The 23,387-nt window shown below is 35.9% G+C and overlaps 1 protein-coding gene across 2 annotated transcripts in view; it reads left to right on the forward strand.

The window, feature by feature from the left end:
* The window catches only part of LOC118196519 (neprilysin-2-like), a 218,974-nt gene that overhangs the window by 173,138 nt on the left and 22,449 nt on the right, over nucleotides 1-23,387 (forward strand). The window contains exons 18-19 of one of the 2 annotated variants that reach the window (XM_085816761.1): nucleotides 8,331-8,396; nucleotides 18,733-18,831. In XM_085816761.1, the coding sequence (XP_085672887.1) occupies nucleotides 8,331-8,396; nucleotides 18,733-18,831 (165 nt within the window). The remainder of the gene's footprint in view (nucleotides 1-8,330; nucleotides 8,397-18,732; nucleotides 18,832-23,387) is intronic. The other variant, XM_085816771.1, reaches the window with a different exon arrangement.

The following is a 23,387-nucleotide window of genomic DNA, read 5'->3' on the forward strand; positions in this document are numbered from 1 at the left end:
ACCAAAACATGTCCCTCCAAAGCCAATTAGCAAAAATAGAAGTCCCAGCAATAGTTCTGTAAATGAAACTATTTCTGAATCTACAGATTCAGACAGTATGGAAGTGGAAGACGGTCTGGAAGTTCCCGAACATCTGCTTCCTCGAAAAACTAAAAAGGAACACAGAAAGAACAAACATCAATCATAATGGCCACCCTCGTCTCCTGGAACTGTCGCGGTTTCCACCGAAATTTCCTTGACATCAAAGCTATGATCAATGCTTATCATCCTGTGTGCTTCGCAATACAAGAGACAAATCTGAAACCAGATGAACATGCAAAACTTCGGAGGTTTTCTCTCGTCAGGAAGGATAACCTTGCAGGTGAGCGTGCCAGTGGAGGTGTATGTCTCCTCACCTCACTGGACTATCCCTCAAGTTCGTTTCCTTTGATGACTTCTCTCCAAGTTGTCGCTGTACAAGTAAACTTTCATATTGTAGTTTCAGTCGTTTCTCTTTATTTGCCTCCTAATGAGCACACTGATCAACAAGATTTAAATGATCTTTTAGAGCAGCTGCCTGAGCCTTTCATCATAATAGAAGATTTTAACGGCCATAGTCCGCTCTGGGGTAGTAAAGATACAAATTTCCGAGGAAGACAAATAGAGCAGATGATCGAAGATCATAGCCTTTCTCTCCTGAATAATGGGCAGGATACTTACTTCCATGAGCCTTCAAGAACATTCCACGCTCTCGACCTTGCCATCTGTTCACCATATCTGCTGCCATTTGGCACTTTTAGTGTGGGAAATGATCTTTACAACAGCGATCACTATCCCATTTTTATATCTCTTGCACGAAGAGGAGCAAACCCCATGTCGAGATACCCTCGATTCATACTCGATAGGGCAGACTGGGAACTCTTCTCTTCCATCGCAGAGCTCACAGATGAAATGGTAGAAGATGCGCATATCGATGCTGCTGTTATAGCTGTTAATAATACTATTATTGAGGCAGCTATGCTTTCCATTCCTAGAACATCAGGAAAAATACTGAAATATTCGAAATCGTGGTGGAATCGCGATTGTCATGAAGCACTGAAAAAACAGAAAAAAGCATGGGGTATTTTTCGTAGATATCCTACTCTGCGAAACCTCATTGCATTTAAAAGAGCCAAAGCAAATGCACGAAAAGTAAGGAGGCAGAGCCAAAGGGATTCTTGGATTTCCCATGTGTCGTCAATTACATCCTCTACGCCTGGTAAGCGGGTTTGGGAAAGAGTTCGAAAAGCATGCGGAATATATAAAGACCACTCACTTTCCTTTTTGGAAAAAGATGGCCGAGTGATTAGCTCCATAGAAGAAATTGCGAATACTATTGGTGAGACTTTTGCTGCCGTTTCTTCCAACAGAAACTATTCATCTACATTTCTCTCTATCAAGCAGCACTCTGAAATAAATCCCGTCGCATTCAACTCTTCCAAATCTGAGCCTTACAACAGAGCATTTACTATGCCGGAATTAAAGAGAGCTTTGTTGCAGACACATAGGTCTTCTCCGGGTTTTAATGGCATAAATTATGAAATGCTAAAGCATCTGTCCTATAAGTCACTGAATGCCCTTCTCACTCTTTACAATAGAGTGTGGAAGGAGCATACGTTTCCCAGTGCATGGAGGAGAGCTGTTGTAATTCCTATTGCTAAGCCAGGGAAAGATCCAAGGAATCCTTCCAACTATCGGCCAATTGCCCTGCAAGCTGTTTGAAAAAATGGTAAACAGCCGCCTAGTCTACTTCTTGGAAAAGAATAATATTATATCGCCTTATCAAAGCGGTTTTCGAAAGGGGAGAACAACTGTAGATAACATGCTCCTCTTAGAGACATCCATTCGAAAAGCATTTGTAAGAAGAAGCCACCTTGTCTCGGTGTTCTTCGACATTGAGAAAGCTTATGATAAGGCATTGAGATACGGTATACTTCGCGATCTTCATGAGAGTGGCTTGCGCGGCAACCTACCAATTTTCATTCCGAATTTCTTGAACACTAGAACATTTGGCTCTGTTTTGTCAGATGTTTTTGAACAGGAAGAGGGTGTGCCTCAAGGCTGTGTGCTTAGTGTAACCCTGTTTAGTTTAAAAATAAACTCTGTACTAAAAGAACTTCCTCCCACCATCTTGGAATCTCTATATGTCGATGATTTACAGATTAGCTGTCGAGGGGCAGACATGAGATACGTAGAGAGGAAATTGCAGATGGCTCTGAATAAGAATGGTCAAACAAACAGCGATTTACTTTTTCCAAACAGAAAACTGTGTGTGTTCACTTTTGTAGGAAGCGAGGTCTCCATCCTGAGCCTGAGTTATATCTGAATGGTACAATTATTCCAGTTACGCCCGAAGTATAATTTTTAGGAGTGACGTTCGACCGAAAATTGAAATTGACCTTCCTTTCTCATGTTTTAAACCTGAGGAAGAAGTGTCTAAAAACACTAAATATTTTAAAAGTGTTAGCGAACACCTCCTGGGGTGCAGAGCGTTGCTCCATGCTTCGCATTTACAGAGCGCTTGTCCGCTCTAAACTGGACTATGGCTCAGTTGTTTATGGATCCGCTCGGTCATCAGTATTGTTAAAACTAGATCCTGTTCACCATCAAGCTCTGCGGATTTGTTCAGGAGCTTTCAGGACCTCTCCCGCCCAGAGCCTGTACGTTGACTGTAACGAACCATCACTTCATCTGAGGCGTGAGCAATTGTCCCTCTTGCAATATTTTAATATTCTATCCCAACCTGAACATCCCAATAAGCTGTACTTACTCTATAATGTGTGTAACACTTTATTTGAAACACGTCCATCCTGCGTTCCTGTTTTTCCCTTAAGAGTTCGTCCTGTCATTGAGGAACATTCCCTCTCTGATATGCGCCCCCAAGCAGTACAGAATTTTGAAATTCCACCTTGAGAAAATTCACGGATTCAGCTTCTTGATGTTTTCAAACATCACGTGAAGGCAAGCACTAACGAGATCGTTTACAGTCAACTCTTCGCTGACCACAGGCACAAATATAGCAGTTATTATCCGATATGTACAGATGGATCAAAGTCAAAAGATCATGTCGGGATGGCTTTTGTATTTGAAAATTACATAGAGGGCAGATGGCTGCACCATGCTTTCTCAGTCCTAACATCTGAACTAACTGCAATATATTATGGTCTTTTGTACATCTCGAAGCTCTGCCACAAAAAGTTCATAGTTTATACAGACTCGTATAGTGCTCTGAAATCTTTGGAAGCTTTTCCCAACACTCAGAATCCTGTGGTAGTGGATGTTCTCAAAATTCATATAAACTTAACGATTCGAGGATTATGAAGTCCTGTACTGCTGGATTCCTGGACATGCTGGAATAAAGGGAAATGAGCTTGCAGATATCGCAGCAAAATCTGCTGTTGAACTGTCCAGCCTCCTTATACCTTTTAGAGATATCTGCTGTGTCATCAAGGGAAAGGTCCGAAAAAAATGGCAGCAAATTTGGGACGTTCAGCATCACAACAAGTTGAGAAATGTCAAGTCTAGAATTGAGTATTGGGATTTTGCTGGAAATCGTAAGGAGGAAGTTCTTTTGACTCGCCTCAGAATTGGTCATACTAGAGTGACACATAACTATCTTCTTAAAGCTGCAAATGAGCCTGTTTGTTTTAATTGTAATGTTTGTTTATCTGTTCGTCATATTTTAATTGAGTGTCCAAGTTTTAATAGGCTTCGAGAGAAATATTTTAATAGCTGTGACTTGCCTCTCGACCGTTTAATCGGAAGAGAGGTCAATTGTAATTTATTTTATTATTTAGAAAAAACTGGCTTTTATTACCTAATGTAATTTGTTTTGAAGACTGTGTATTAAATTTTAATGTGTGCTTTTAATTTGTTTTTATATGACTTCATCCTCTGGATTTGGTACATTTGTCTACTTGTTTTTATTTATTGTATTTTAATTTCATGAATTGTAATCATCCCATCTCGTATTTGGCGCGCTATAATCATCTTTGGTTTTTGCGCCATAATCTCTCACTCACTCACTCACTCACTCACTCACTCTCTCACTAAGACAGTAGAACTTCAAGCTTAAATACTACTCCTCAAATTTGCATTCAAAAGCGATTCTAAAAATACGTTCAGGCCGGAAGTTGTAAGTTGAAATTAAGAAGCGATAGGAAAGGAACTTTAACTCAAAATTTAACTGTTAGAAAAATTAACATAATCCTTACAATCTTATGTAGTCTCCCCTTTTAAAAGTCGACTGCGGATTAGGGGACCCAGTCGCCAAATCCTGGTGGTGAAGAATCCTCATCATCCCCCGTTTAGTTCGAGCGCCACTGTAGAGTCATTAGGTTATTTTTGAAGCAGGAGTACATAAAAAATGAGCAATGCTCTCGCCGGGACTCGAACCTGGATCTTTCGAATACGCTTCGAGTGTGCTACCGTTACACTATGAAGGCATGCGGAAAGGAGAGAGAAAATGGGAGGGTGACCTTATACTCCCTTTCTCACAAATGTAGCAAATCAAAGAATAAGGTTCATATTTTATTTCTTCTTTATCCTCTGAAAATACTTCTTTAACAAACACACTTTGTTGCTGCTTCTGAAGCTGTTTTGGTCTTTTTCGCTGAGCTCAATCTTATGCTTCCCTAGTTAACTCTTCCACGTTTTTACTGTTAACTTCTGAACTCATGATTTTGCTTAGAAGCAGAATATTATAGATTACAAAAATGTCCGTGCCCGCAACATAATCTAATCTTAATTTCTTCTACGCCGAATTTACGGTCCTTAAAGTCACTTCCTAACAGACTTTTCTAATAAGAGGTAAGCAACAGAAAACATTAAAATGGTGTTTTTAGAAGTCTCTGAGTGTTAATTCAGCATGAGGGATAATCTTTGAAAATCATTTGTGGTTGACCTGAATGTTTATAACTCGAAACATCATTCATCATCCAAGGCGGTTTTTGTTCGTGAACCAGTTTGTTGTTGATGACAGACTTTCAAGTTCCGTGGTTCTACTGTATTTAAAAAATGCATTGCGTTTATTTCGATGCCTCTTTTTTTTTTTTTTTTTTTTTTTTTTTTTTTTTTTTTTTTTCATTTTCTCTCTTTTCTTCCCCTTTTTCATTGCTATTTTTATAATAAATATCTCATTTTTAAAACCCATTTTCAGTGTCCATTAATTGAAACAAAAATGGACAGAATTACCGGATTATTTGGAATATGGCAAAGCAAGCGATAGTTATCCTCCTAAAGGGAAGAATGACTTCGTAGAATAACTTTTTAAAGGAAGTTTAGCTCGAATATACGTTACACATGGGAAAATTACGGAAACTCCCATGAAGCCAACTCGGCACTGGGAGCTGAACCCGTATTGAACTACCAGTGTTCATCGAGATAACCACTTAGTCACTAGTGGACAGAAATATCTTCTAGACTCTGCATATTAATATTTATTTCCTTAAGCATAACTTCTAAAAATAATTTTAGCATGATTAATCTAAAGATAAATAACATCTTTCCATATTTGCCACCTCTTAAAAACATGAGAGTAGTTTAAAAAAAACACTTTACGCTTTAATTCAAATTAATGTTAACTAGTTATTTAAAGAAACGTATCGCTATATTGATTATAAAGTATTGAAATACTAAAAATTACAATTTGGTGGTTATTTCACTTTTTTAATGGCAAACGGAAAAAGCCATTTGTGCTCTTGTCAGGATTAGCTATGGATTTCCCTGGATGGTCTAACGACATCATAAAAGTGAGAGCTAAAAAATGCCTTAGCTCTTTGTAGAATAAATAAATGTTTTGGTGAATGGTGGGAACATTCAGCTGGTGTGAAAGTTCCAATGCTACTGCCTAACTCAAGGTTAAAAGGTTCTGCATAATAAACATTCACCCTTACATTTCACACTGCAGACATAAGTCTTTAAAAATTGTTGTTTCTAAAGGGGAAAATAATGAAAATACCATAAGCAAACGAGCCAGTCAAATATAATTCCTACCCTAGCATGGAGCAGCAAAGCGTTGTATCTTCCTTATTCATTTTCAATCGTTAATCAAAATATTAGTTTGAAGGGCCAAATGTATGTAGTATAACGTATATATTGCATAATATAATGCAAAGAATTAGTATTATATATAAATATATGAATCAACAATATATATTTTATAAATACCTACTTGCGTTATTAAAAACGACCGAAAATCGGAAACAATGTAACTACAGTTAAAAGTCGGATATAACCCATTTCTAGCACAGAATATGAAATTTCTAATTTTGCTTCACTTTTAACTCTTCTAGATGTAAGTAGACAGCAACAAAATTGAAATACAATAACTTTTAAAATCAGTCATGTGTGAGCTGCAAAAATATTTATATTTTTAGAGGCGAAAAAAGAAGAGATTGTAGCTAGAAAGGATCATGGTTTCCATTACAATTACCAATGAACGAAACATAAAATCATTCGCTTTCCACGCATTGGTGCAAATACATTAAAAGAAGATATACAAGGCCAGATGTGGTGGTCTCTTTATTATGGAGGCACCTAATGACTGGACCACCATCACCTCCTATGAAGGGACGGACAGTTACAACCATGCTTTCTCCGGGATTCAAACCCGTGCTCCTTCGGTATCGCAGTCAGGCTTCCTAACCACTATACCGTCTGGGCGGCAAGAAATCAACCTAGATAATAGCTTTCCATAATATTAGCTTCATATAGTATTCTTTATTTACTTTGTGTGGACATTAAGATTTGTAAAAAATAGAGCTTGACATGAAAATTAATTTAAAATAATAACCTAGAAATGAAACGAATATTTATGAAGTTGAGATTTTCATTGAAGCCCAATATAAAAAAGGAGTTATTGGTAATAAAATTAACGAAATTTGAAACCAAGGAAACTATTTTATATTGAAAGTATTTTCATTTTTTTTTTTTCTTTTAGTATTTTGCATTGCTTGAAGGAAATTTTCCGGATGAAATTTGAACTCTACTCTTATATACGCCCTAAGATCACCAAATGTGGCGATATGTGTTCTGCGCTGGTTTTTGTCGCGATTCCGTGCTGTGGGATAGTTTAGTTGAGGATGCTGTTTGCATGGCAAACCTTTTGACGTTGAAACTTAACTCTTTTGCTGCAGTGATTTAATTGCTCGTTGGTCCGTGTCGGGCGTGTTTTGAATGTTGCAATGAGAGACGTGGTGGCAAGATTTCAGTCAGGTATTTTAGATTGTGTGAAAAGTAAATTTATATTAAAAGGTACGATGTTGGAGTTGTTAACGAGTCTTTTGTTCAGGGTGTGTTTATGTGGATAGAAGTGCATATTTAGAATTTCTGGGGGAGTCAGGACTTTTAAAACGGAGTTGGGCGTGTCCAAAATGTAGAGCTGATATGAGAACTCGGACGAAGAATGGTGTTTCTGATAGTCTTGTGAAGGTTTGCAGTCAAATGGTTATTGGTAAAGTATGTGGCTGTCAACTGTGTTTAAGATTTGGATCGTGGTTTTCGTGTAGTAAGTTAACATTGGAGGAAGTTTTTATTGTTGCTTTCGAAATTTTGAATCACAGAAAGACATATGATATAGCAAAATCGTGGCACTTTTGTTCACAGGCGTTGTGTGACTGGCGAAATTTTATTCGCGTATGTACTATGGTAAGTGCATTTTATTTTATTGTTTTTATTTTGTAGAATGTTATGTTCATTGTTTTTTACTATGAATTTTTGTTATTTGAATTGTTTGAAATTTATTTTAGTTTATTTTGTTGATTTGTGCACAATGCCTAGATTGTGCAATTCGTAGATTTTTTTAAGTTTAAACAGAATGTTGTGTACATGGTATTCTTTGAAATTTATTGCTGTTATGTTAATTTATTAAAGTGAGGTATGCGTAGTTCATAGATTCCTTCGCTGCCTAGATTGTGCAATTCGTAGATATTTTCTTAAGTTGAAACATATCGTTGTATACATGGATTTTTGTCATATATTTTTGGTTAGAAATTTTACGTTTTTGCTATCTAAATTTTTTTATTTTTGTTTCAGATTAAATTGTGTGTTCAAAACGTGGTTTTTGCATGTGCGAAAACTGCGTTTTTGGAGACATTTTAGGCTTAAAGTTTGAAATGTAGACAAAATATTTAGATATTAATATGGCACCGTTGAGTTTCTCGCCACAAATATTTGGCAAGAAATTTGTCGCCAAGCGAGGGCGTATATAAGAATAGTGTTAGATTACTCCTTTGCTTATTGCTATAAAACTCTTATGTATATATATATACGTATACATAGATTATGTATTTAAATAAATATCTTTTTTCCAGAAAAATGATTTGGGGCTACTCGAAGACCTTATAGCTCACAACGCAGCTCTAAAATTAGCTTATAAGGTATGCAAGATATCTAAATTTAATAATACATGAAGCAATACTATGTGTTTCAAGTATGAATTATCACAAAATGTAATCTAGTTTGAAGCCAGTTTAAATTTAAATCTAAAGAAGGCAGTTAGTTATGGAAATGTAACGGGATACTAAATAACATTAAACCAAAATCTGTAAGAAGAATATTCCCGTTGCTTTGCGAAGAGTTGCATTTATCACGAGGATACTTTTCGCAAGGCGATAAGAATATTCTCACAAAGCAATTTGAATATTAAGTACAAAAAGAAAGGTGCATGCTTCAGCGTTCTAATCAAAATTAGAATCACACATTCACACGTTGTCTATTTTGTCTGCAAATTCAGAGCTTATAGATATTCCAGTTACTGATAAGTCTGTATTCTGTTGACAAGCCCCAGAAGATAGTTCTTAAAAACTTTTATTAAACTTCAGAAATCAGCTTATTATACCTTATTATACCTGATTTATAGAACGGTTATAGAAATCAGATACCTATAAAAAAATCTCTCATAAACGTGTTTGCTTAACAAAATTTTAAATAATTTAACAATGAATGTGTGGGCTGAAATATTTTCCATGTCAAAAAAAGAGTGTAGAGACATTAAATTATTTCGAAGCAGAAGAGGTGAAAAATGAGTAATGCCCTCGCCGGGACTCGAACCACGGACCTCTCGAATACGCGTCGATCGTGCTGATTACTACACTACGAAGGCATGCTAAGAAGGCGGGAGAAATACCTTATAAGAGTAAGAACTTAACTTGTGATTAAAAAAAATATATATTTGCTCCTAAATGATGTTAAACTGCGCGTTTTCCATCTATAATGATATAATTTCGGTTTCATTTAAGAATGTCTGCTACTATAGCCGAAACTATGCATAGAGTCTGTGAGGCATGGGGACGCTGTAAATAGGCGGACAGTCGAAAGTCCTCTCCGGAGGTTGATGGTAGATGAAAAGGGGTAGGAGACCATCCTACTCCCCCCCGGGATTCTTTCCATTAAAATTGGGGTCGGAAGAGAGAAGTCGTAATGTCACCTGTATGATGCTAAAGGCTCTTGCCAACGACAGGCGCAATCTTGCGCTCTTTGCCACAATTAATTTCGTAGAATTGTTCTGGTGCTGCTGTCAGACAAGTGAGATAACTCACAACAACAGCACATCATTGCTATATTCGAATGTACAAAAATTGCTACTTCTCGTGATAGCAACTTCAACACAATCGTCGTTGTCTTACGTTGTCCTCCCGCTCTTCAGAAGCCCATTGTTATGTGGCGATACTAATAAGTGCTTCATTTTTCAGTTCGTTTAATGTTTGAATGACGCACTCAATATGTTGACGGAGCCTGACTTATTGAAAAGTCAAGTTGGTGTCTTTGTACTGACTTCAACAAAATGAGTTTCAAAAGGATGAAATCATTTGCCAATGTTGTATGATATTTTTCCATACTGCCATCGTATTGCTTGTAATTAACTCATGCCTTGCTTCTCTTATATTATTAACAACATTTCTGAATTCCCTAAAGTAGGCGCATTTTCTCTTGTTACAACCTTTATAATTTGGGGAAACGTGTAGCGCAAATAATAGGCCTAAAATGTCCCAATGGCACTTTGATGCATTAATTGGATCAACTAATTCATATTTGGACGAAGAAATATAATTGTGTAATAGACTACATAAAGGATAGAAGGAGGAAACAGGTCATTTATGCATGAAAAAATAATTTGGTGGAATAATGTCTTGGAATTTTTTCTGAGTTAAAATTTAATTTCTCCCTCAGACCAGATTCTAGTGCATTCAGATTGATGGAAGTTGGACTATGCGTGGTATTGTTGTAATTTCTCCACATTAAAATTTAACTGTGACTTAAAAAGCATTAATTTATTTTTTCGAAAATAATACTAAACATTTTAACCAGCTAAGGTATTTTGGGCACGAAAATATAATTACTTTGCTTTCTATTACCCAAAATTAAATATTTTAATGATAATGTGGATTTGATGAATAAGCGAAATCGAAACTTATCAGCCAGAGCATTTCATAAGTGAAATAAATGCTTATTTTGCTCTTAAAAAAAACAGCATATTTATTTTTTCAGTTTCCATTCTTGTTTGCAACATGTTACTTATTTTTACATAAAAATATAACAAACTTTTAAGAAATAAAGCTTACGCAACGCTTATCAACGAACGCTAGAAGTAACTACGTTTTTAGCTCGATTCGTTGTTGCCACACGGCGAATCTTAATAACTATTCAAAACATTACATCATGTTGCCACTTAGGAAATCTTAATAATTATATAGAAATATTAAATTATGTTCCACTACATTACTCCCCCTCCAGTAACTGTGTTACGATTTAAGAGATTCTGGTAGTGGAGTAATGTAGCGTAAGCTAACATTAGAATTAAAAATACCAAATACAATAAATAAATACAATTACAATTAAACATATTCAATATCAGATGTTAGGAAAAATATTCAACAGTGTTACTAAAACGTAAAGGACGTTTTATTAGTCGCCCAGTTCGTGAGACTCGAGGTCGTTCATCATTGTTCTCAGATTTTAACAGAGTCTTGGGCTGGGTATCAGAAGTTTCTGGTTCCAACCTTTGCTCACCTGGTGTTAAACAATAGGCTGGTTGATGTTAATTGATGTTAAACATCATTGATGTTTACATCAATGTTGTTATTAAACTAATTGATGTTATTGATGTTAAACAATCTAATTGATCAACCTAATTGATGTTAAACAATAGGCACCTGATGTTAAACAATAGGTTGTAGAAACAATAGGCCTGTCAATCGAAATGTTTACTTCCTTACCTTTGATTTGTAACAAGAAGTATTTTTCCATTCTTTTAAGTACTTTGAAAGGTCCTTCATAACTAAGTTCTAATGGTTTCTTGACTCTATCGGTTCTTAGGAAAACATGAGTACACACATTCAAATCTTTATGGACAAAAACTTTAGGAATAATTTTTCGCTTAACCGATAAGGGCTTGAACAATTCCATTTGTTTTTGCAATTTATGCAAAAATGTTTGAGGTGTTGTAGAAACTGTCGGTTTATCAAAAAATTCTCCAGGAAGTTTTATTGTTTTCCCGTAAACCATTTGTGCAATGGAATATCCAGAGTCTTCTTTTAAAGCTGCCCTAAGACCTAGAAGAATTGTTGGAATGGATTCGGACCACTTAATGGAATTAAGACATTTAATAGCAGCTTTCAAAGTTCGATGAAATCTCTCAATTTTTCCGTTACACTGTGGATAATAGGAAGTTGTGTGTTGAATTTTCACTCCACATATAATTGCCAAGGTTCGAAACAGTTCAGAAGTAAACTGTGCTCCACGATCCGTAATAACTTGGTAAGGCACTCCAAAACGAGAGATCCAGTTTTCATAAAACGCTCTGGCAACGGTTTCTGCTGTTATGTCGCGCAAAGGAATGGTTTCCATCCAACCAGTATAGCGATCAATGCAAGTCAAGCAATACACAAAATTATCAGATGGGGAATAAGGACCTATTAAGTCTATGTGAACTATAGTAAAACGTTCATCAGGCTGCTGATAAGTTCCTAATTCAGACTTTGTATGACGTGAAACCTTATTTTTTTGACAACCAATACAGGCACGATTCCATGTTTGTATATCCTTTTTTATATTTGGCCAAATAAATTTGGACGTCATTTCTTTAACGGTCGACTTGATTCCTGGATGAGCGAGGCCATGGATTTGTTGAAATATATCCATTCTAAACTGCTTGGGTATAAATGGTCTACTGTTAGAAGACGTATTACACCACAGATTTTTACCAGATGGAAGTAAATAACTTTCGAAATTTAACGTTTTATTTTGAGCTTGTAAATCTTGTAATTCTTTATCATTAACTTGTTTGTCAGCAATTTTATCATAATCAATGAGTGAAATAGAGACATCGGCTATTCCTGATAACTGATCTGCGACAATGTTTTCACTTCCACTAATATGGCATATGTTAGTAGTAAATTGAGATATGTATTGAAACTGGCGCATTTGTCTTGGTGATGCCTTTTCGCTCTTTTGTCTGAAAGCATAAACTAGTGGTTTATGATCAGTAAAAATTTTGAAATCGCGACCTTCTAACATATGTTTAAAATGTTTAATTGCAAGATATATTCCCAGTAACTCGCGGTCATAAGTACTGTAATTTGTCTGAGTGCTATTTAATTTTTTTGAATAAAACGCTAAAGGTTTCCATGCTCCATTTTCAAACTGTTGGAGAACTGCACCAATAGCCCAATCAGATGCATCCGTGCATAGTGACAAGGGCAAATCTGAATTGGGATAACTTAAAAGAGCTACGTTTGCCAAATCCTGTTTACATTTTTCAAAGTTAAATATAGCTTCATCTGACCATTTAATTCTTCTTCTATCTTTTTTCTTAGCACCCTTTAGGTATTCATGAAGTATTGCTTGTGTCTTAGCAGCATCTTTCAGAAACGGTCGATAAAAATTAAGCATCCCTAAGGAAGTTCGCAAATCATGGATAGTCTCTGGTAATTTATATTTCAATATTGCTTCGACTTTTTCAGGTAGAGGACGAGATCCTTCCGGTGTTATAAGATATCCTAAAAATTCTAAGTTATCAACACCCATGATCAACTTGGAAATGTTGATTCTCAAACCGTATTTATCTAATCTATCGAAAACAAGTTTCAAGTGATGTCTGTGTTCTTTCTGAGGATGAAGCAATTAATATGTCATCGAGATATGGAAAAGTAAAGTCCAAACCTTGAAATACTTCATGTATGAATCTTTGAAAAGTAGCTGGTGCATTTCGCAAACCAAAGGTCATTACATTAAATTCATAGAGGCCAAATGGCGTAATTATAGCGGTTTTCTGCTTGTCCTCTTCGGCTATAGGAATTTGGAAATAGGCTTTCAAAAGATCAGTTTTGGAAAATACTTTTTTGTCTTTTAAAATGTGGTTAAAATCAGTAATCCTAGGGAGAGGGTATCTGTCAGGAATAGTTATAGCATTAAGTCTTCGATAGTCTCCACAGGGACGAAAATTTCCATCTCTTTTAGAGACTAAGTGGATAAGACTAGCCCATGGAGATGTAGACTGTCTTATTATATTGTTTTCCAACATATACTGAAATTCTTGTTTGGCAATCTGTAACTTTTTACTGTCGAGCTGTCTTGGCTTGGAATACACCGGTTGACCTTCAGTTAAAATGTGATGCTTAACATTGTGCTTAATATTTGTTATCAAAAGATTAGGTTTTGTAATATTCGGATACTCGGATAACAGATCATGATATTTTAACTTATCATGTACTAAACTTACATCATTCATTTTGGAGATGGATGTAATGTCACGTTGAGTAGTAAGGTTAGTTACACCATAGATTCATCTTTTGTTGTTTAAATCAATTAATAACTTGAAATGGTCCAAAACGTTTGCTCCGATTATGCCTTTATTAATTTTGGCAATAATGAATGGCCATCGAAAAGCTCGACGAAGGCCAAGATCAAGCGTTAAAAATTTTACCCCATAAGTGGGAATTTCTGTGCCGTTGGCAGCATATAATTTGAAATCACTTTGAAATTTATCTTTCTTTTTTTTTTTTTTTTTTTTTTTTTTTTTTTGTAGCAGGTAATAAAGAATCATCTGCGCCGGAATCAATTAGAAAATGCAAACCCGTGTGTTTTTCAGTCACAAATATTCGGCGTTTGCGGCCATCCTGAACATAACCTGCAGCAAAATCAGCCGCTAATTCCGGTGCTGGTTTAAGTTTTCCGACTTCTTTTGACCCCAAGAGCAATTAGGTTGACACTTTTCAGGAATGCATTTTGAGCCAAACATGTAATGGTAATAACAATACTTTCCATTTGGATTAAATCGCTTACGTTTATTACTTCTACTTCGCTCTCTGTATCTATCGCTATTACGATTCCGAGACCGAGATTGGCGAGAAACACTTAAAGTTTCTATTTTTTTTCCAGAGACGAAAATTTTAGCAGGAACTCATCAACCGAATTTAAATTTTTGCCAGAGGAATAAATTTCAGGCTTTGAATTCATTTCCATTATTTTGTCAGCCATTAAAGCTATTTTGTCTAACCCTTCATCAGAAACCAGTACAATATTTTTTATCGAGTCAGGCATTTTTTCTAACCATAATGTTTTGAAACGTCATCAGTAGCGAAACTGAACGTCATAACGTTTATCTGAAACGTCATCAGTAGCGAGCGATCTCATTTTTTGACGTAACTGACTGGGTTTCATATCCCCAAGGTCAAGGCCAGTGACTAGGCGTTTAATTCGCTTATTTTCGCTTTCTTTGAATGTGTTTAACAGTCTTTCTTTAACTAAAGCATATTTATTACCAGATGTTTTATCCGTAATTATATCCCCCAAATAATTTCAACATATTTGGGCTCTAGTTGAGAAACTACGTAATTAAATATGGTACTATCAACAGTTATTACATTAATTTCGAATTGAGCTTCTATTTGAAAAAAACCAAATTTCAGGCTTCTGGCCAAAAAGGTGGAATTTTGACACTTACCTTGCAAGTTTTCAGCTTTGATGTTCCTTCCATAATCCAATGTTACGGTCACCAATCTTTTAATGTGGATTTGATAAATAAGCGAAATCGAAACTTATCAGCCAGAGCATTTCATAAGTGAAATAAATGCTTATTTTGCTCTTAAAAGAAACAGCATATTTATTTTTTCAGTTTCCATTCTTGTTTGCAACATGTTACTTATTTTTACATAAAAATATAACAAACTTTTAAGAAATAAAGCTTACGCAACGCTTATCAACAAACGCTAGAAGTAACTACGTTTTTAGCTCGACTCGTTGTTGCCACACGGCGAATCTTAATAACTATTCAAAACATTACATCATGTTGCCACTTAGAAAATCTTAATAATTATATAGAAACATTAAATTATGTTCCACTACAATAATGTAAGTCTCTCATACGAACCTATATCTGATATATTTTTCAGTAACATAATTTCTTACAATTTAATGCACTTAATGCCTTGAGAAATGACGAAACTGTCACAAATTAGCAGAGAACATCAGTCTAATTGTTGTTGCAATGAATTGATTAAATATTTTGCAGTAACACAGTTTATTTCTCAAAAGCAATTACACTGGTTATCATAAATTAAGGAGAAATCACAAAAATAGCGATAACTCCCTCAAAAATAAGCCAAACCGTGTAAAATTGGAATATGTTGCCAAGTAAGAGTAGCTGAGTAAAACTCCAATATGCAAATTAGTTGCGCTGCACTCGGAATACGTCATCTGCGAGGAGCATAAACGTCCATGTTTGACAGCAAGCCCACATATTTCACTGTGATAGTGACATCAGAAATATGAGGTAGCCAATTCGTAACAATGATCTCCAGGCATCATTTGCCTGCAGAACTACGACAGAAAGCCATTGGGAGACTAGAGGCAGGACAAAGTCAAACAGAAGTGACCAGATGGCTAAATGCGAGTCCTTCTGTGGTTCATAGACTTTGGAGGCAATTTCAAATCACAGATTCGGCACCTAGGAGATTCAGCCAAGGACGACCAACTGCTACGACGAGCGCCGATCACCGATATTTGACATTATGTGCACTCAGGAATAGAACCGCTACTCCGACTCTTCTTAGATCCTCCCTTGCTGCAGCCACGGGAAGGTTGGTGTCAACTTCAACTGTACGTAGAAGGCTTCACGAAGGTGGTCTGTATGCAAGGCGAACAACCATTTGGGTGCTGCTCAAATCACGCCATAGGAGGGACCGTTTGCAGTGGGCACGACAACATGTCCACTGGACGCCTGAGCAATGGAAGGCTAGTCTCTTTATGGGTGAGTCCAGGTTTAGTCTAGAACGCGATAATAGGCATTATTTGATATGGAGAGAACCTGGAACCCGTAATCATTCGTCAAACATCCGTAAAAGAGATGCATACGGAAGAGGCAGTGTCTGTGTTTGGGGTGGCATCTCTTTGGGTGGACTCACAGACCTGCATGTTTTTCCAAGGGGAATCGTGAATGCTCATGTTTATAGAGATGACATCCTTGATCCTCATGTGCGCCCATATGCCGGGGCAATAGGTGATGCTCTTTCCTGCTACAGGACGACAATGCAAGACCACAGAGGGCTCGCATTGTATATGATTATCTTCAACAGGAAACACTTATGCGCATGGAGTGGCTAGCTCGATCCCTGGACTTGAATCCTATCGAGCACGTTTGGGACGCTTTAGGGAGACGTCTAGCTGCTCTCAATCCGCCCCCTTGCCGCGCTTTGCAAGAGCAATGGCTCTCGCTTCCTATGGAACTGATAGACCGCAAAATTGAAAGCATCACACATCGCTGTATGTGCTGTATTGCTTCTAGAGGCGATCATATTCCATATTGAAGGTACTTTTCCTATAGCAAACTGACACCTTCGATTTGTTCATTTTATACATGTACTAATTTCTATACTACCATATTTGTCTGGTAATTTCTTTTTATGTTATTTGATACCTTACTATGTGTTGTATATTGTGGGTAAGTTTCATTAAATTCTACTTTTTCAGTAATCGTGATTTTTGTGATTTTTCCTTAATTTATGATAACCAGTGTAGTTTTTAACGTTTAAGTTTTGACAATCGCACTTAAACAATTAACATATAAATTAATTAATCAATTATTCCATCAAGTTTTCACTCAAGTAACGCAATAAAGATATTACGGATATTAAATTACATAAATTCCTTGCAATTAATCAAAGTAAGTCTTTTCAGTTTTCAGGTAATAGTTCATAATTTCAAACTCAAATATTAATTATATCAGTTAAAAATCCGAATGTAATTAATTAAAATAAAAAATAACTGTAAAAGATACACAACACGTAGCTTTTGTACATCTGTTATGCGAGTATTGTACTTAGGCATGTGACATCAGAATTTTTAAATCTTGGAAGGTTTGGGAAAAAGATTTGAGATTCGAAAAGTCGAATTTTTTTCCCCTCTGTGTTGCAATTTCACTAGTACCTGGATCATTAATATAATTTTCTGACAGCCTTAGCGTGACATTGTTTCAATATGCCACCTCGTGAAATTTATCGTTCATGTAATTGATGCGCAGTGCTCTCTCGAACATTCACGAAATTAAATCTTTATTTGTGTCTTGGGTATAAGTTATTTATTCCTAATTAAGTTGAAGTTGAATTCAACTTAATTAGGAATAAATAACTTATACCCAAGATACAAATAAATTAAATTGAATTAAGTTGGTCTCAGATGTTTTTAGCAACTCATGCCATGGTATATAAACGCAGCGTTGCTCACATGTCTTCAGTTGTCTATAATTAGTAGTCATGGCTATTGAATTTTGAAATTTCTATTGAAATTTGAACTGCCACTCAATATTTTTCCCGAATTATGTTTAAAAATGAACTTCAATGTTCAAAAATTTTAATTACAAATATCTTCTAAGAGATTAATGTGTATTTTTAAACATTCTGTTCTTAAATTTATATTTCATATAGTATTTATCAATGACTCTTAAAGAAACAAAATATATGTGAAAATTAAAGAATGCGTAGGCTTTCAAATTTGTGGATATGTAAAACCAAAATTGCTAAAGCTGAGGATAAACACCCTCAGAATATTTGACAACAGAAGTCGTCCAGAAAATGCAGTACGAATATCTTCTGCATGTGGAATGACGAAGTCTTAAACACATTTAAGAATGCACCATCTTCAGGACATTTTCCTTATATCCTAAAACATAACGACTTAAACAAAGCATCCTCAAGTTGTTACATCCTCAGGCTCAGTGTGTCCTAAGTATTTCTCAGCTCAGTTGTTTGTCCCTAGATATTGCGACTTAAACGAAACATCTTGAAGACATTCTGTGCTCTAGGGAATCAAACGCAGATTTCAGAGTTTGATTTAATATTATTGTTACTATTAATATCATTAGTCATAGTATTAAGGGATTCGATATCTGAAACATTTCAAGAATTAAAGAAACTTTTAAATTTTGGAAGTCGGATTCAAAAAAATTATGATTCGCCCTGCTTTTAATATTTAAATTTGTCTGCACCTTCATTTTCTAATTGATTTATAGCAGTCGCAAGCAATGAAAATTTTATAAATTTGACTGATTAATCTTCATAAAATCCCACATTTCATTTAAATTGTAAAAACCGTTTTCGAAATCTCCTTGCGAATTTTACTGAAAATGTCGAATTTGAATGATAGTCAGCTACTCTATCTGAATTCATTATCATTTTTTGATTTATTCAATATATCTCTTTAACATTCATTTTTCTATAGGCCTATGAATCATTCTTAATAAGGAAGCATGTAGATGACCTAAAGCTGCCGGGAATGAAGTATTCACCGAAACAACTGTTCTGGATAAGTGCAGCAAGCGTGAGTCTTTTGCATTTCTTATCGATAATTAGCAGATACCATTCTAGGGAAACGTTTATTGAAAGTATTCCGAAACGTTTATTAATTTCGAAGCAAATTTGATATGAACATCGATAACATTGATAATAATACAGGGTGGGCCAAATAAGACCTACCAATGTTAAAAAAGAAATAACTTTTTTATTTTTTGATATAATTATTTTTTTTTCTTTTTGTAGGTTATAATTGAATTCTTAGAAATTTATTATGGAACCATACAGTATAAAACAACGCGCGGCCAATAGCGCATGAAATGAACTTCAATATTCAAAAATAACAGCAGAATCTTTTTTTTAAGGGGATATTTAGAAGAGAAAGTATATATTAATAAACCAGAGACTATTAGACAGCTGAAGCAGACTATTGGAGACAAAATACTGAGCCTTCAACACCAGAAGCATTACGTGGTGTAATGGAAAACGCGTTAAAAAGACCCAATCTCTGTATCGAGAAAAATGGTGGATATTTGTCTGATGTCATATTTCATACACATATAACGTTGCGCGCCTCTAACTAGCACGCAACCAAGAGGTGACTGTGAAAGCTTGTATAAACCACAGAGTCTTATAAAGGGTTTAAGTCCCTTTTTATTCAACGTACTAATTTACAATTGCGTTCTCTTGACGCTTACAAACGGTGCCAACTCGGCAGTCAAAATAAAAATAAAAACCTGAAAAGAAATTAAAGACAATATTCTAACTACGAGGCTCTCTCAAATAACTAACTCACCGCGTTTTACAATACGGCTGCTAATTCAGCAGACTTGAAGCTCACTGGAACAATTGCAACTACTTCCCGCCAAGCACATAGGCCGCAACGCGGGGTTTTTCAAATCTCTATAACTACCTCCGCGCTCCCTAAGTAAGATTAACTCTCTCTCACCGAACTTGTTTCCTTCTATTTAAATCATACTACTTCCGCTGATAATTTGAATGCTTGCGCGTTCTACTCAAATTTACATATTCTGGCATTGGCAGTTCCAGGGGAAAGTAAGGATTGACAGGAAAGATAGTTTAAACTTAAAATAAATGTTAGTTAAAATAAATATAAACCCTACATTTGCCGCTGCCAGAATTTGGAAAACTTGGAAACAGGTCCTACAAACGACCTGTTGTAAGTTTATCTAATTCTGAACTAACTGGCGAAAGCCTCGTTTACACAAAAATAATCTTATGTAACAATTAAAATTCTGTTACTCTTTACAAAGGTTTCTTCTTACAGCAACTTTTCCTGGACTTCATCAATCAATCTTGGTCTTTCCTTCCAGCATCTGGAAGGAATAAGTATCAGTATCTTTCTACATACATTATAATTTACACTTTCTTGACACAATAAATTTTTGTTTTTAACGTTTCGTTTTTCTTAGTTATTGCTTACTTCACATTCATTCAATTTTTCAAGCATTAATTTAACTTTACCCTGGCTCTCCACCGTGTGTGGTGTCAAACGGGAATATTCGTGTTTTAGTCTTACAACACTTCCCCTAACCACCATGATTTGTTAGAATTCAACAACCAAATAGACACACCTTACTCGACATTCTACAACTCAATGAGCTACTTTAATATTCTTAAAAATTCAAATGTAGGTGGAGAACCCTACAAAACACATTCATTCTAACTTCCCCCTCATTCATCTTTTAAACATGCAGGCTCTCGCTCTAAAGCATGACTTTACAGTTTAATACTTAAATTTTGACTTCATTGCTTTTAAGCATTCACTTTTAGCATCTACAATTTTATGCTTCTAGACTAAATTCTACTTTTACATAACATGCAAGTATTTACATACATTTACAAAAGTTTAATACATATGCTTTTTACAATTTACCATAAAATGAATAAGAGAAAATAAATTTTTACTTTACTCATCCTTCGCCAAGCTGGCGGCACTGAAACTAAAATTCTTATTAGTACATACAAGAATACGAAGTTATTTTTATCTCCGGCCAAATTTTGGCTTTAACATAACAGAATTAGTCTTTCGACCAACAGAAAATGCTTGTTTTTAGCTTTTACACTTAAAGAAAATAATACTTTTGCCTTAGCTAAATAAAGTAAAACAAAACTAAGTCTCAACCGAGACATATTGACTTTCGTCAAAACATAGAACTTCGTACTTATGCATAACATTTCGGAACAAAAGAGAAAAATATTTATAGAAGGTTTTAACTTATCTTTGAGTTTTGGATGCTTGAAACTCCGTCATCCGTTTTTGACAAAATTGATCCCAAGTTAGAGGTGTCATGGATGTCAATCTTCTCCTTGTTGATCTCCAATTGTCGTCCCCGTTGATCTTTCTTTTGCGTCCTCTACATGCTGGCCTCTTGACGGAGTAATCGTCTGGTTGTTGGCTTTTGCGTTTCTGCCTGGGACGGCTGGTCTTGACGTCCTCCGGTCTGGAGTCCTTGAATTTCTTCTGTTCCTCGTACTTCTGTGCTTCCTGTTGGCGTTTCAGTTTCCGGAACGGCGGCCTTGCTGGCACCTGACTCTGTGGCCGTGTGCGCGTTCTTCTTGATGTGTAATTCCTCCTGCCATCCTTTGTAGGTGGTGTTTTTCTTTTTACCACGGTTTCTTTACCCGGTTCATCTGTACTTTTGTTTTTCTTAAACGCCGGAGTTTGATAATCATTTTTTCTTTTTGATACCGACGTCCGGGTTGTAGAAGTGCTAGGTCTCTCTTCAGTTCTCCGTTTCTTGGGTGGTGGAATAGTTGTTGCAGTCTCTGGCCCTTCTATTTCGTTTAGACTTGAGTCCTGCAAGAAACTTTTAAGGATTTCAAAATCATTGGGATTATAGTATTTTTTCACCTGGTCGGGACTTGCTTTACAGATTTCCCCTCTCTCGTTTTTAAGATATAAAACTACTCCTTTGATTTCCTGAATTACATAGGGGCCTTCAAACTTTGGAGCTAGCTTTGCCATAAAATTGTCTGGGGCACTTGATAAAGAAAATTTCCGTTTCAATACTTTATCACCAACTTTAAAATCTGCTTCACGGCGTTTTTTATCGTAATAAATTTTCTGCCTATTTCTTGCCGTATCCGAGGTTTTAAGCGCCTGATCAATTAGTTTTTGCACGTCCTTTTGTTTGAATTCCTGCTCTCTTTGTTGCACAAAGAATAATTTATCTAAAGGCGTAATTAACTTTCTGCCTAAAAATAATTCTGCTGGAGTTTTTCCCGTAGTATCATGATGTGCCGTTCTTAAAGCATAAGCTAATTCATTTATGTAGCCATCCCAGCGCTTGTGATGTGTGCTAACGTAACTGCGAATTATTTTTACAATGTTTTTATTAACTCTTTCTGCTATGTTAGCCTGTGGTCTATACGGAACCATTTTGATATGGCGTATATCAAGTCCATTGCATATGTTTTCAAATATTTGACTAATGAATTGTTTTCCGTTATCGCTAATGACTTTTATCGGTGCACCGTATTTTAAAATGTATCTGTGTAAGAATGCATCTGCGACTGTTTTGGCTGACGCGCGTTTAAGTGGAACAGTTTCTATCCATTTTGAAAAATGATCTACTATTACTAAAAGAAAACGATTTTTATTTAACTCGCTCTGGGGGAAGGGACCAAGAAGATCTATGCCTAAAATTTCATTCGGAAATGTAGCGCGAATGCTATTTAAGTACCCGGCCGGGCTGTAATTAATATCATTTATTAACTGACATTGATTGCAGGACCTGACATACGCCGTTACTATTTTGTATAATTGCGGGAAATATACCGCCTCGCGTACCCTTTTTAAAGTCTTTCTGATCCCGAGGTGGCCCGCTGTTTTTTTTTCGTGCAACTCCCTCAAAATGCTTAATCGAAGCGAGGCTGGGATGACTGGCTTATACTCAAGATTTTCGTTCGTTGTTTTCGTATAGAATAATAAATTATCTATTATTTCATAGTTTTTTGCTCTATTTCTTATCGCATCGATATCTGTATGCTCAAAGCCTTCGGGGTCTTTCAAATAAGCATAGATATTTCCAAATTCAGGATCAGCTTTCAGTTCAGTAATAACCGTATCTCTAGAATCTAAAATTTTTGAAGTCAACACAGCGCATTTAAGTTCATTACCTTCCTCGTCCAGTTTTATACGAGAAAGTGCGTCAGCTACATTGTTTTCCTTACCCGGTTTATATTTTATTGTGATATTATATTCTTGGAGTTTTAAAGCCCATCTTATTAACCTGGGCGTTAGGTTTTTTCCCGAGTAAAGTCTACCAACAGCCGCATGATCCGAAAAGACAGTTACTGGCGATTTGCCGAAATAAACTCGAAATTTGTGTACAGCCATTAATACGGCTAATGTTTCTCTTTCTGTAGCTGTATAATTCCTTTGTGTTTGATTCAATGTTTTACTAAAAAATGCCAGCGGATGGTTATTTTGCATAAGAACCGCACCCACCGCATAGTCTGATGCATCTGCCGCAATTTCCAGGTTTTCGTCCCCCTCAGGGAATTTTAAAACAGAGGCATTAATAAGCGCTTCTTTTAATCTTTCAAAAGCCGTGTTAG

This window comes from Stegodyphus dumicola, chromosome 1, assembly GCF_044657685.1.
Source record: "Stegodyphus dumicola isolate Sdum_Otavi_A_Nest chromosome 1, ASM4465768v1".
Lineage (NCBI taxonomy): Eukaryota > Metazoa > Arthropoda > Arachnida > Araneae > Eresidae > Stegodyphus > Stegodyphus dumicola.